Here is a 13,565-nt window from a genome sequence, read left to right on the forward strand (position 1 = left end):
TGGTTCTCAAAGTGGGGTCCGGGGACCCCTAGGGCAGCCAAGTCTGCTTACTTTTCCACCATCATCAATGACCCAGCCACAATCCAAAAACCCTCTTCACCACTGTCAACAACCTCCTCAACCCCCGTACCGACGCCCTCCCTACCTCCACATCTGAACAGTGTAACTCAGGGGTGGGCAATTATTTTTCATGGGGGGCCACATGAGAAACCCAGATTGTTGCCGGGGGCCAAACAAATATTGTCATGCCGTAGTAACCCAGGAACTTTGATGATAGAGAGGACCACAAAAAAATGTCCTCGCTACCAGAGGGCCAGATTTTGCCGAGGGCTGGGGGCCAAACGGCGCTGGTGCGAAAAGATTTGGGGGATTTGAAGTCTGGTTTAGAGGAATAACTAATTTTAAATTAACAGTTGTGATGTCATTATTCAGTCTTAAACACCAATATTTGAAACTTTTCTCACTCACTTCTATGTCACCACTTGCTCTCCCTGCAGGGCTTGAAGTTAACTTTTTTGACCACCTGCCAATATGGCTGCTAGATTTTAAAGTTACCAGCTAATTAGAATTTCCACTAGCCAAAATGTTTTTCTTGAAATAAAACTCATAAAATATGAGTGGGTTAATTTATGCATAATTATCAGTAAGTGGCCCGGGATTCTCAAAGCCTGTGTTGAGGGTCACACACAAATGCGCTCTTGAAGCGAAATAAATCCAAAACCAACAAGTTAATTATTTACATTTTTACTTCAATGTAGAACAGTCATTTCTTACACATGAGATTACTTTTAGCCTTTTATCCATAAAGATTATTGAAAGATATTCCATATATCCAGACTGAAATGTTATAACAGAAGTGGAGTATTGGCCAGAATGATATGTTTGATATGATATTTTTTTTTTTTTGCAATTCCAGCGTGGGCCACACAGGAGGCGCTCGCGGGCCACATGCCGCCAGTTGCCCAGGTCTGGTGTAACTCATTCCTTCAGTTTTTTGGAGATGAAAGCACCACTATTTCACTGCCCCCCGTGTCTGACCCAGCAGCCCCTATCCCAGCCCCCCTCCTCTCCATCCCTCCTGACCTCTGACCCAGCAGCCCCTATCCCAGCCCCACTCCTCTCCATCCCTCCTGACCTCCCTACCCCTCCCCCACACCGCCGCCTCACCCGGTACACTGCAGTTGCCCCCTTCACCATCTCCAATCTCATCAGTTCATCCAAACCCACAACCTGCTCCCTCGACCCCCTTTCTGCTGAAATCATGCCTTCCTGTCCTCTGCCCCTATCTCACCAAGCTCTTCAACTGCTCCCTGTCCCACAGAACTGTCCCCTCTGCCTTCAAAACCTGTCCCACGGAACTGTCCCCTCTGCCTTCAAAACCTGTCCCACGGAACTGTCCCCTCTGCCTTCAAAACCCTCTTCAACTGCTCCCTGTCCCACAGAACTGTCCCCTCTGCCTTCAAAACCTGCTCCCTGTCCCACAGAACTGTCCCCTCTGCCTTCAAAACCTGTCCCACAGAACTGTCCCCTCTGCCTTCAAAACCGCCTCCGTCACTCCAATTCTGAAGATACCTGCTGGGCTTCTTGACCCATCCTGCCTCAACCACTACAGGCAAATCTCCAACCTCCCCTTCCTCTCCAAAACCCTGGAACGGGCTCATAGCCACTCAACTCCAAACCCACCTGCACTCCAATAACTTACTTGAACCCCTCCAGTCTGGTTTCCACCAATCTGGGAACCCATCGGTTAAACAAATAAACAAAACTATTTTTTTCTCTAAAATCTGGGGACAGCACCGTTTCAATGTGGTTCAACAGGAACTCGAAACAACAATAACAACTCGAGCTCGTTGCTAGTAGCAAGTAGCAACTTGCTACACGCTGAAAATGGTACGTTTTGACTAGACACCGGACACGTTCACTTCATTTTGATCAGGTAAAGCGCAGCATGCGTGCGAGTGCTGTTACACCCCTTTTGATGGAGCCTGCCGACAGATTTGCCGCAGATTTTCGATGCAAGTCGAAAGTCTGTCTCGAGAGATTAGGTTTCCACTGACTCAGCAGTGAAGCACAGAAACTGCACTCCTCAAAGTCTTCAACGACCTCCTCACCTCTGACAACACCGGATCCCTCAACATTTATCTTCATCTTTATTGTTTATTGAAGCAGGGACAGTACACAATAAATATATTGCACCAGAGATAGCTAAAAGCTCATTTGCATCTGTAGTCCCTGGGCACACAGAGTCCTGTGCGCACACAGTACATATCAAATACAGCAATTAAAGGAAAATCCTAATGTCTAACACTCAAGATACATGTGTCTTGATGATTATAGTCTGTGTGCGGCCGGACAGATCAGGAAGTGAAACGAAACGGTTTATGGCAGCCACTTCGGCCATAGCCACAAAATTACTTTCAAACAAACTGTTAGAATATAATGATAATTGGGTGTGTTGGCAAAAAAGAAAGTGTGTGTGTGTGTGTGTGTGTGTGTGTGTGTGTGTGTGTGTGTGTGTGTGTGTGTGCGTGCGTGCGCGTGTGTCTACTTACTGTCCGACCTCATGCAGGACAGGCGCTGGACATAAGAGATAACCATCCTTAACCACAGTGGGCTTCTGGTCTGAGAGAGAGAGGGGGGGAGGGAGAGAGAGAAAGAGAGAGAGGGGGGGAGGGAGAGAGAGAAAGAGAGAGAGGGAGGGAGGGAGAGAGAGAAAGAGAGAGAGGGGGGTAGGGAGAGAGAGAAAGAGAGAGAGAGGGAGGGTGAGAGACATTGTACTATACCGCGTTCACGGGATATTTGGCAACTTAAAATCTGCCATTAGAGACCAGATGGGTTGTGTTGTTGTGGGCGGGGCTCCAGACATTCTGAAGCAGCCTGTGCAAATCTCATTGGCTGATGAAGTCCGTTAGCGGCTGATGTTTACCTGCACTTCGTCAAAACTTCAAATACTTTCAACTTTTTTGATGGACTATAGGAGACTTCCGTCAGTGTAGCGGCGTCTAACAGTCAGCAGCTGCCTGGGCCAGCAGCTGCCTTCCCCAGGGAGAACAGACAGGGCGCGGTGTGGGTGGAGTCAGGGCACGGTGTGGGTGGAGTCAGGGCATGGTGTGGGTGGAGTCAGGGCACGGTGTGGGCGGAGTCAGGGCACGGTGTGGGCGGAGAGTGGGGCGATTCTCGTTGTCTGTCAAAATGTTACAAAACGTTCCTACTCGGAGTGAAGTCGAGGGGAGAAACGCTGTCGCTGGGAGGAGGGAGGAGGGGGGTGGGAGGGGGCGGGTCGCTGTTACCGTGGAGACGACTGAAACCTTTCGCCCAAGTATAAATTAATAAGTGCAAATTGGCAATAGCTGCGACCACATATGCAAATGTCCAAAATGCAGGGTGGCAGGGGCAGCCTATTCCCTCTGATACCCTGCATTTCCAAATCCCCACCGCCCCCTTTTAGCCAACACAAAGAGCTTCACACACACACACACACACACACACACACACACACACACACACACACACACACACACACACACACACACTTGACTGCCATGCCAAATTTCAGCCTCCTAGGGCGAAGACTCTGCGTGGTGAACTTGTGGACCGACCTGGTCGCAGCTAAAAACGTTTTTTATTTCTGTCAAGCGACAATTATCAAAAATGTTAAGCGCCCTATCATAAATCAACCTCATGGAGAAGAGGGGAGAGAGAGGGAGAGATACAGTCATGATGTGGTGTCTCTGTCCATGTCCTCTCAGTGACCCCGCCCCGCCCCCCCCCCCTCGTGATCAATTGATAGACTAACGAGACAGAAGACGTCTCTCTCTACTCTCACATAATGTCTCCACTGTTCTCAAGTCAATACAGAGAGAAAGAAGCTGCTGTATGCCTCTCTGAGCTACAGAGACACAGCATATCATATGTCACAGATGATTTGATCCAAAGTGCATTGCAGTGCCACGAGTGCACACGACACGTCTCTGAGCGCGGGTGGTCCCACTGGGGATCGAACCCGTAACCTCTGCAGTGTTAGTGCCTTGCTCTGCCCATTGAGCCATGCAGGACTCAGGTGAAACTGGTTTATCGGGGGTTGGGCTCCGCCATGCAGCCAGTTCCAAGTTGGCCAAATACCCAGATTCATGGCACATTCCATTTGTGTTAGGAACTAGGAATATTGAGAAGAGAAGAGTAGAGCGCACGCACATCCGAGATTATTTCAACAGGTGCTGGAAAAAATACGCGTATAGAAAAAGAAAAGGAAATCCGCACACTGTTTTTTAAGCTCCCACGGTGAGTTTTTTGAATTACAAAAAAGCAACGTTTCGACCCTCACGGGTCTTCATCAGGCAGAACAGAGAACAAGCTCTCTGTGCATGGGCATATATATAACCTCACATGGGGTGGTGGTGCCCCAATCAGGTGATGCCAGACACCTGTGATCATTACAAAATACATAATTGTATAAACACGAACAACGACTTTTACAACATGAGGCTTTTCACATATATACACTCAACACGTTGGCTCCGTATGGCCTCAATGAAGAACTAGACGTCAAGCCATTCCTGTGATGTTTTAACTTTATTATATTCTGTTGTTATACGTATACACCTTGGCCATTGTAGACACGTGCCTGGCTCTTCGGTCATGTGGGTAGCATGTATGATTCTCACCTGGGAGTCCTGGGTTCAAACCCTGCCTGAACCTACCTTGGCCTACCGTACTATACTTTTACATTTCTTTGGTTTTCTTATTGGTATAGATAGGGATAATAATATTCACCTGCATGTTTTACTTCTTGTATTTCTTGTATTTTAGAATTTGTTTACCTCTGTTATTATATGATCTTTGAAAAAGTTGTATTCTTGTTGAAAGACCTACTATTTCAACAATTATGTATTTTGTAATGATCACAGGTGTCTGTCATCACCTGATTGGGGCACCACCACCCCATGTGAGGTTGGGGTCCACCCGCTATGCCAACCACCCGCTATGCCAACCACCCGCTATGCCGACCACCCGCTATGCCGACCACGCGCTATGCCAACCACCCGCTATGCCGACCTTAGGTTTAGGCGTGGGGGTGGGAGAGGTTAGGTTTTGGGTTAGGGTCTGGGGCAGGTTAGGTTTAGGCATGGGGGGAGGTTAGGTTTGGCGTGGGGGCTGGGAGAGGTTAGCTCCACCGCCGCCTCGCTCAGCTGGTTCTGCTTGTGGGCTATCGGCATTGCGACCTGTCGGCACTGCGGCCTGTCGGCACATAGACGCGGCACCGTGAGGTTATATATATGCCCATGCACAGAGAGCTTGTTCTCTGTACTGCCTGATGAAGACCCGTGAGGGTCGAAACGTTGCTTTTTTGTAATTAAAAAACTCACCGTGGGAGCTTAAAAAACAGTGTGTGCGGATTTCCTTTTCTTTTTCTTCAGGAACTAGGAATATCCCAGTTGGAAAGCAGTCAGGGTTAGCTCTAGCCAGGCTAGCCATTGTTAGCAATAACAATGGCATTACGCGGTATTTTTGCACATAATACAAACACCGTAGCAACATGTCCATGTCAAAATAAGAAGTGTTCTCAGAACACATTATTTGGCCTCGGTACTGTTTGCGGTCGGATGTGGGCCACAAACATTTTTGAGATTTTCAAGCGGGCCATGAGTCGCAAAAGGCAGTGCTGCTCTGGAGGAAACACTGGATACTTGGAATTTGGGGGCATAAGAACTGATGATACTGAATATTTACAGCAGGTTGAATGTTGTTGTGTCACACGGCTTTGCTACTGGGTGGTACGGTGGCGCAGTCGGTAGCGCTGTCGCCTCACAGCTAGAAGGTCCTGAGTTTGATTCTCGCCTGGGACGCTGTGGGTGCTGGAGTTGTGACCCCCCCCATATCTTCAGTGCCTACTGCAGGCCTTTCTGTGTGGAGTTTGCATGTTCTCCCCGTACCCCCCAGGGGGTTCCTCCGTACATAACCCCCCACTAAAAACATGCAGAAGATCGTCATCCGACCAGTGACGACAACATCTGAAGTTGGTCCAGTGATGGTCCCCGGGCGCTGGAAAGAAAAAAAGCGACCACTACTCCTGGCCTGCCCCCCGGAGGAAAGGACAAGCCTGGATGGGTCAAATGCAGAGGACATATTTCACCGGCCACCGTCAGCATGAGTGTGTGTTGTGGCCGCATGCATGTGTTGTGGTGTGTTCGTGTGACAATAAAGACGGGCTTCCGTCTGAAATCGTGTTTTTAATCGTGTTTTACTGACTGTAAGTGTTCTGGTTGACTGTGAGGGAGCACAGAGCTACTGACTGTAAGTGTTCTGGTTGACGGTGAGGGAGCACAGAGCTACTGACTGTAAGTGTTCTGGTTGACGGTTAGGGAGCACAGAGCGCCTTCGGCCCGCCTGGATCCACTGAATCCACTTCCCCTCATCACGATATTGAACGACTCTGAGAGAAGACAGCAACAAAACACAGAGAGGCAGCGATTATTATGGGATGTTTTCATCACGGGGATGAAAACAACAACAAATACATGAAGTTGAAAAATATAAGATGAACTAATAGAGTGCAGACAGTGATTTTTCCATAGCAAGATTTTTTTTTTATTCCATAGAAACTACAATATCAAATGTCAAATGTGGTGACTTATTATTCGAGCAATGTTAAAGGTCCAATTTCATGAAAAAAAATTATTTCCCTTGCATTTGATGATAAGGACTATAGACCTTATTCGCTAACCCCGGACAGCGCCATATTGTTGACATACCGTCCTGCAGCTGACAACTATAGTAACGGCCTTATTGTCGTTTCTGTTCCATTACAAAATAGCGATGGTGATGACAGCAATAAAAACCCCACAGTTGTTGTTTGTATGCTGCCGTTAATGCCTGTAATAATAAACAAAAGAGAAAACGAGGTGAACAGACTTTGCTGTGAGGAGCTGTCAGAAAGTTTCACTTGTCTCTCCTAACTATCCACACATCTCCTGTTCTGATGTATCCTCCGTCTCACTCCCTTCACGTCTGTGGACGGTAGAGATAGAAACAAACCACAGGGATTTTTATTGCTGTCATCACTACAGCCATGTATAATGCAGGTCACCATCCAAACACAACAGGAATGATATAGGTAACGCTGACGGCGGCTAGCTTCCTATAAACACTGCTCTTACATAGGCTATCACTTGAGAGCTGCAGCGCTATGTCAACAGCATGGCAGTGGTGGGCGTGCCCGTACGTGAGTTACGTCAATCGAATAAGGTCTATAGATGTACATCATGGAAGTCTCAAAACACATGGGGCCCTATCGTCGTACAGGCGCTATCGCTTACGCACCGGTTTGTGCATTTTTTTTGATTGATGATTGATTGATATTTTTATTTAAGTGTCATGCACCTGGGTGCCCAGCCCATATGGGCTTACAAGACACTATATCATAATTACAATCGCCAAGATGGCCACACAACAAATCCTGTGCACCTTAAGCCTTATGCTATCTTCCCTAACTCTTAAGGCAGGGACGATAGCAGTCAGCCTCGCGCAAGTGTCAATTTGCATTCCAGGTGTTATGCCGAGTTTTGCACCACCGCCGCCAAACGCATCCCCACCTCACGGGAGCATATTGTAATGATTTATACAGAAACGTAACTGTTTAAAAATGATATAATTGTCTGGGTTTTAATTGTCTGTCTCCCTGTTTTTAAGTTAAAACAGTCCCAAAATATGTTGGGTATGCAATTCTCGTTGCGGATGCAGAACTCGGCATAACACCGGGCGCAGGCGCAAATTGGAGATGTGCCAAGTCATCTGCTATTCTCCGTGCCCCGCAAAATACCATTTGTGCACGGCGCAAACGGATAACCACCAGAATTATTCACAGGTGTGGCCTGGCGATGCCTGGGCGTTACATCAATCAAACCAATCAGATTCCCAGTCTTTAATGCAGTTTGTGCAATGCATGCTGTAATTATCTCGATGCGTAATTTGGATATCTCACAACACCACCATCACATCATAAACATCTGCGATTTGATGCAATTCGGGTTCTTTTGTTGACTGGAAAATAGAAACGTGTTTGCAACGGAGAAACAGGGACATTTGATTGACAATAATATTGCAAGTAGGCTACAATGTCCAAGTTTTCTCAATTAATTTCCCAATAACCCCTCTTTGCGATGTGATAAAAGTTTCTCAGTGAATTATAGTTGATTGCCTCACTGAATGATCTGCTGTTACCCAATTTTAGCAGCAGAATTTGATGTCCTGGCGTTTGGCACATCCATGCGTAATGACCTATCCAAAAGGAATTCCCCTGCACTGCTGTGCAGCGCGGAGAAGAAATGGTGCACTCAAGCTCAGTGGGGTGTTTTTGTCTTCTGTAACTTTGTGAGATCACAAAGTAAGACGCATTTCATTTGCCCGCTTACAGCAGCACCCCACCAAGTGAATGTGTGTTGTCTGTAGCATAGAGACAGTCCGCATGTCTGGGAACGCCCACAAAATGTTAACCGGCTGGCGCGCGAGTGGGGTAAAACCGCCCATATATATCATGGGCTGACTCACCAAAAGACGGTGCTGCGGCTCTAAACTACAGGTTTGGGGGTTCTAGAGCAGAACACAAGACGTCTGCTCAGATGTGCATTTACTGCGGTGGTTAAATCCCCGATCGTGTCTGCCTGGGCTGGGCTATCAGCTAAATTCTAACTTTGCTGAATGGATAGAACGGGGGTTTTTACCCCACCCTGACCACGCCCCCAGCCAGGCTGAGCCAGCTAAACCAGCGTCTGTGACGAGACGTGGCCTCAACCTATAGCTGTAGAAAGGAAAAACGCCCAGAAAACAATCAACTGCGCCAAAGATGATTCATCCGAACAGATCATCTTATCAGAGGCCCCACCCCCTCAAAATGGCGAATAGTTGATGAGGAGAGACAGAATGGATAGAGAAGTCCCACAAATGCTGTTTTTCTTTTTTAACACATTCACTGCCAGCCTTTTTTTTTTTACTGTAGGTAGCTTTTGCCAGAGGGTTTTTTTGAGGATTCTGGCTCATTTTACAAGAGCCAAGGATAATTTTCTGCTTGGACTTTGTGAACACAAAGTTCACAAAAGTACTAATAGAATGTGTGCTTTCTCTGTCTAAAAGAGTTAGTTTGTAGAGTTAGTAGTTATGTAGATATTAGCCGTTGAGTACAGCATGGTTTCAGCGTCTGAGACAAAAAGCTGAGATAATCGCAGTTTTGTGAAATTCAATCAAATAGTCACTTTAACCATTTATTTTTGGCATCAGTGAGACATCAGACATAAACAATATAGTTCTGAACAGTAATTTCCTCCATAGCAGCACCCGCACCCCCTCTCCTTACAACTCCTCCCTCCGTGGGCGTGTCTGGTGGATTTCAGCAGCGTTTGTCAGTCACAAGCCAGTCTCTCCTGCCTGTCTGAGCAGTGAGCAGCAGCCTCCCTCTCTGGTGGCCCCTCGTCGGCGAGCGTGGATGTGGCTTAATCCGTTCTTGGATTTTCGGTTGAGAGCTTTGACGAAGCCTTGTGTGACTCTAGGCTTATGCTGCGCGCTTCAAAGTGTGCTTTCCACCCAGTCCACCTTTGGAACCCCCCACCGCCGTGCGCCCGTGTGAAAGGTTTTCGCCTACAGTATGAGAATGAGGCTCGTTCGCTTCTGGGTCCTCGGTTGAGCTCAGCTGGAATGCGTGCGTTTCTGGCCAAACAACACTCAATAGTCTGAGCACCGTCGCCACTCAGTGGGTCGGCGGAATGGATTGCACACGCCCGGCGGCTCTAACAGTATAATAGAAGATGCAAAAGGGCCAGATCAACGATCCACCGTCAAAAAAAAAAAATCGATTCTGAAAACGTGTTAACACGTTGTTGGCAGTCAACAGCTGGATTCTGAAAACGTGTTTACACGTTGTTGGCAGTGAATGTGTTAAGACCCATGAGACATGTTTTAGATGGCAAAAAAATTGCGTAAAATGGGACCTTCTTTAGGAGTTCAATTCATATGCATTATTTATCGGCACAATTGCATTTGTTGTTTCAAATCTGTATTACCGTAATTTCTTCTTGCATAATTGTCTCTTGTGGAAAAAAGCATCCAACTTACCATTGACACAAACGCTGGATGGCTCTATTGTGAATATTTCTGTGCACGACTGCTTCAGGATCTGAGTGGAAAGGCAGATGGACAGACAGACAGACAGACAGAGAGACAGACAGACAGACAGACAGACAGACAGACAGACAGACAGACAGACAGACGGACAGACATGCAGACAGACAGAGAGACAGACAGACAGACAGACAGACAGACAGACAGACAGTCAGACAGACAGACATGCAGACAGACAGACAGACAGTCAGACAGACAGACAGACAGACAGACAGACAGTCAGACAGACAGACAGACAGACAGACAGTCAGACAGACAGACAGACAGTCAGACAGACAGTCAGACAGACAGACAGACAGACAGACAGTCAGACAGACAGACAGACAGACAGACAGACAGACAGTCAGACAGACAGACAGACAGTCAGACAGACAGACAGACAGATTCTGTGTGTATGAAACTCATTTGTATACAACGTGGTATGATGTGATCTGACCTCACCGAGTTAACGATGTCTTTGAGAGCGTGGAAGCCGGACAGCACCGGGAACACTTGGTCCGTGCCGTCTGCTATTTCAGCAAGCTGCAACAAAAATAAATATGATCCGTACTCAAAAAGCTCTGAATTTGAATCCAGCGCAGAACTACTGATGTATGTATCCCTCTCCACATCCCTCCACTGCTTTCCTGCCACTGACCATCCAACACTCTCGCAGAAATAGCATCGATATCATGTTTAAACAAACAAGACCGACTGACACTCTAACAGGCAGAAAAAGGCTGACTCGCGTTTAGAGTTTAGTTTTGTTTAGTTTTGTTTAGTGTCACAGTGATGAAAACCTGGATACCATCTTGCAATGGGTTCTCGCCAGCCGTGAAACCCGGCCGCCATGTAAAACGAATGCGGGCCAGGGATGTAAAGTAGAGGGAGGGGCCTTACTCTGACCACACCCATCTTCGAATTCGCCCTGCATTTTGAGGTCAACTACACACCTGTAAGGTTTTGTGACTGCATCTTGCATGGTGTGGCGCTATCGCATTCGCAAGATCTACCCACAGACAGACAGACAGACAGACAGACAGACAGACAGACAGACAGACAGACAGACTACATTTCCAGTTCATTTTCCCTATAGATTGTTTCACGTGAATTCTGCTGCTAGGGAACTCAAGTTTATTTCCTGTCAGTTATTGTATTAGCAAATACTGCAACAATAAGGCTAGGGCCGATTAGTGTCCTAGAGAGAGAGTGGCGTCAGCGGAGGACCAAAATGCAAGAATCATTAGCCAATGAACAGCCAGGAATGGGTCTCGCGCTACTTTTGCATGCTAAAATAAAGCTGATAATGTACAATTTGATTCATTTCAAGGGATGAAAAACCCTTTCAAAGTACAACACTGTCTATTTTGATGCAACTCGACAGTGCTGCTTTTTTTACTGAAGAGTTCCACTTTCTACTTCCTGGAAAAAAACTGGTCCATTGGAGTGAATGGAGATGTCGGAACTCTTCTATTATACGGCTCTGGGGCCGATTCAGAATGCTTATGCTGTCAAGTTGAAACGGTAGCCATAGCCAGATTGGTATATAAGACTATTAATAAAGAAATACAGGGTAAGATCCATAAAAAGAGATCAAGTGTGAGGAGAATAAAGATCAAGCTACATATTTACAAAGGTTTTTGAGCCTGGTTCTCTGACTGTATCTGTTCCTGCAGACCAGCAGTGTTCTGGTTCTCTGACTGTATCTGTTCCTGCAGACCAGCAGTGTTCTGGTTCTCTGACTGTATCTGTTCCTGCAGACCAGCAGCGTTCTGGTTCTCTGACTGTATCTGTTCCTGCAGACCAGCAGTGTTCTGGTTCTCTGACTGTATCTGTTCCTGCAGACCAGCAGTGTTCTGGTTCTCTGACTGTATCTGTTCCTGCAGACCAGCAGTGTTCAGGTTCTCTGACTGTATCTGTTCCTGCAGACCAGCAGTGTTCTGGTTCTCTGACTGTATCTGTTCCTGCAGACCAGCAGTGTTCTGGTTCTCTGACTGTATCTGTTCCTGCAGACCAGCAGTGTTCTGGTTCTCTGACTGTATCTGTTCCTGCAGACCAGCAGTGTTCTGGTTCTCTGACTGTATCTGTTCCTGCAGACCAGCAGTGTTCTGGTTCTCTGACTGTATCTGTTCCTGCAGACCAGCAGCGTTCTGGTTCTCTGACTGTATCTGTTCCTGCAGACCAGCAGTGTTCTGCTTCTCTGACTGTATCTGTTCCTGCAGACCAGCAGTGTTCTGCTTCTCTGACTGTATCTGTTCCTGCAGACCAGCAGTGTTCTGGTTCTCTGACTGTATCTGTTCCTGCAGACCAGCAGTGTTCAGGTTCTCTGACTGTATCTGTTCCTGCAGACCAGCAGTGTTCTGGTTCTCTGACTGTATCTGTTCCTGCAGACCAGCAGTGTTCAGGGAGACGAGGCGGTTGCTAAGAGGATCTTTTTTCTGGCAGCTGTCCAAAGCTTTCATCTCTGCTCCAGGGAGCTGGTCTGGTCACCGTCCAATTACAGGCTGATGTGATGACTTCCTCCTCAGACAGTAGTGCTGCCTGTCGGCCATTCACATGATCGCCTGCCTGCCTGCCTCCTGCTAACGCTAAAGCTTGTATTATGCTCACCCTGCCGTGAAGGGCGCGGGGGTGGAGCGAGGGGCGGGCGCGTCAAATGACGTAAATTTGTTGGGCGTGGTTGGGCGCTACCTCCGTCTGGCGCTCGCCTTGTGCATGATTTTTTTTCTAACAGCGCGAGCAGCGCACGGCTTCTCTCCAAACATGGCCGCTTTCAAGCCACTGAGCCCTGAACACTGAGCTGTGTTTTCGCCACATTTCTTGACCCCATGTGGTAGGCTATACACTTTGATTTGCAACTGTTCGTTTTTAGTCATTTCACCAAGTAAATGTGTTGTGTTGAGAGCATTATTGAGAGAGATTAAAAGCAGCACAGAGTAGGCTATCAGGGCTGAGAACTGAAACGGCTTTCAGTAAAAACAAGTTTGGTGATTCCTTCATGTGCTGATGTACAGTCATTTGAGAGTGAAAGCGCACTCAGTACTGCACATAATAGCGTTTCATTGCGACTTTTCCACGGGCTGTTCTCACTTCATTGTACAATACATGCTGATCACTTTCTGAGTATAATGGCACCAGCCCCAGGGCGAGGTCTACACGGTGACTCACGGAGACTCGTGGGGCCCCACCCCCACGGAGCTTGGTCGAGTATAATAGACCCTTCTCACGGGGGCCATTTTGTGTCGAGAAGCCAGGGTAAACACAGGTGCAAGCAAAACACTAATGAGGGTTTCCAACTTCCATGATTGGGATTTGGAAACCCTCATTAGTGTTTTGCTTGCACCTGTGTTTACCCTGGCTTCTCGACACAAAATGGCCCCCGTGAGAAGGGTCTATTCAGCCTTTACGTTGACCTC

The 13,565-nt window shown here is 47.4% G+C and overlaps 1 protein-coding gene across 1 annotated transcript in view; it reads right to left on the reverse strand.

Moving 5' to 3' along the window:
• LOC310777714 (anthrax toxin receptor 1-like) overlaps nucleotides 1-13,565 on the reverse strand; it is a gene marked incomplete at its 5' end in the record, with an annotated part of 43,537 nt that overhangs the window by 18,208 nt on the left and 11,764 nt on the right. Inside the window, 4 exons of the mRNA XM_083638088.1 lie at nucleotides 2,553-2,622; nucleotides 6,338-6,433; nucleotides 10,105-10,165; nucleotides 10,612-10,692. Of these exons, the coding sequence (XP_083494214.1) occupies nucleotides 2,553-2,622; nucleotides 6,338-6,433; nucleotides 10,105-10,165; nucleotides 10,612-10,692 (308 nt within the window). The remainder of the gene's footprint in view (nucleotides 1-2,552; nucleotides 2,623-6,337; nucleotides 6,434-10,104; nucleotides 10,166-10,611; nucleotides 10,693-13,565) is intronic.

This window comes from Poromitra crassiceps, assembly GCF_964638095.1.
Source record: "Poromitra crassiceps genome assembly, chromosome: 6".
In the NCBI taxonomy this organism is placed as follows: domain Eukaryota; kingdom Metazoa; phylum Chordata; class Actinopteri; order Beryciformes; family Melamphaidae; genus Poromitra; species Poromitra crassiceps.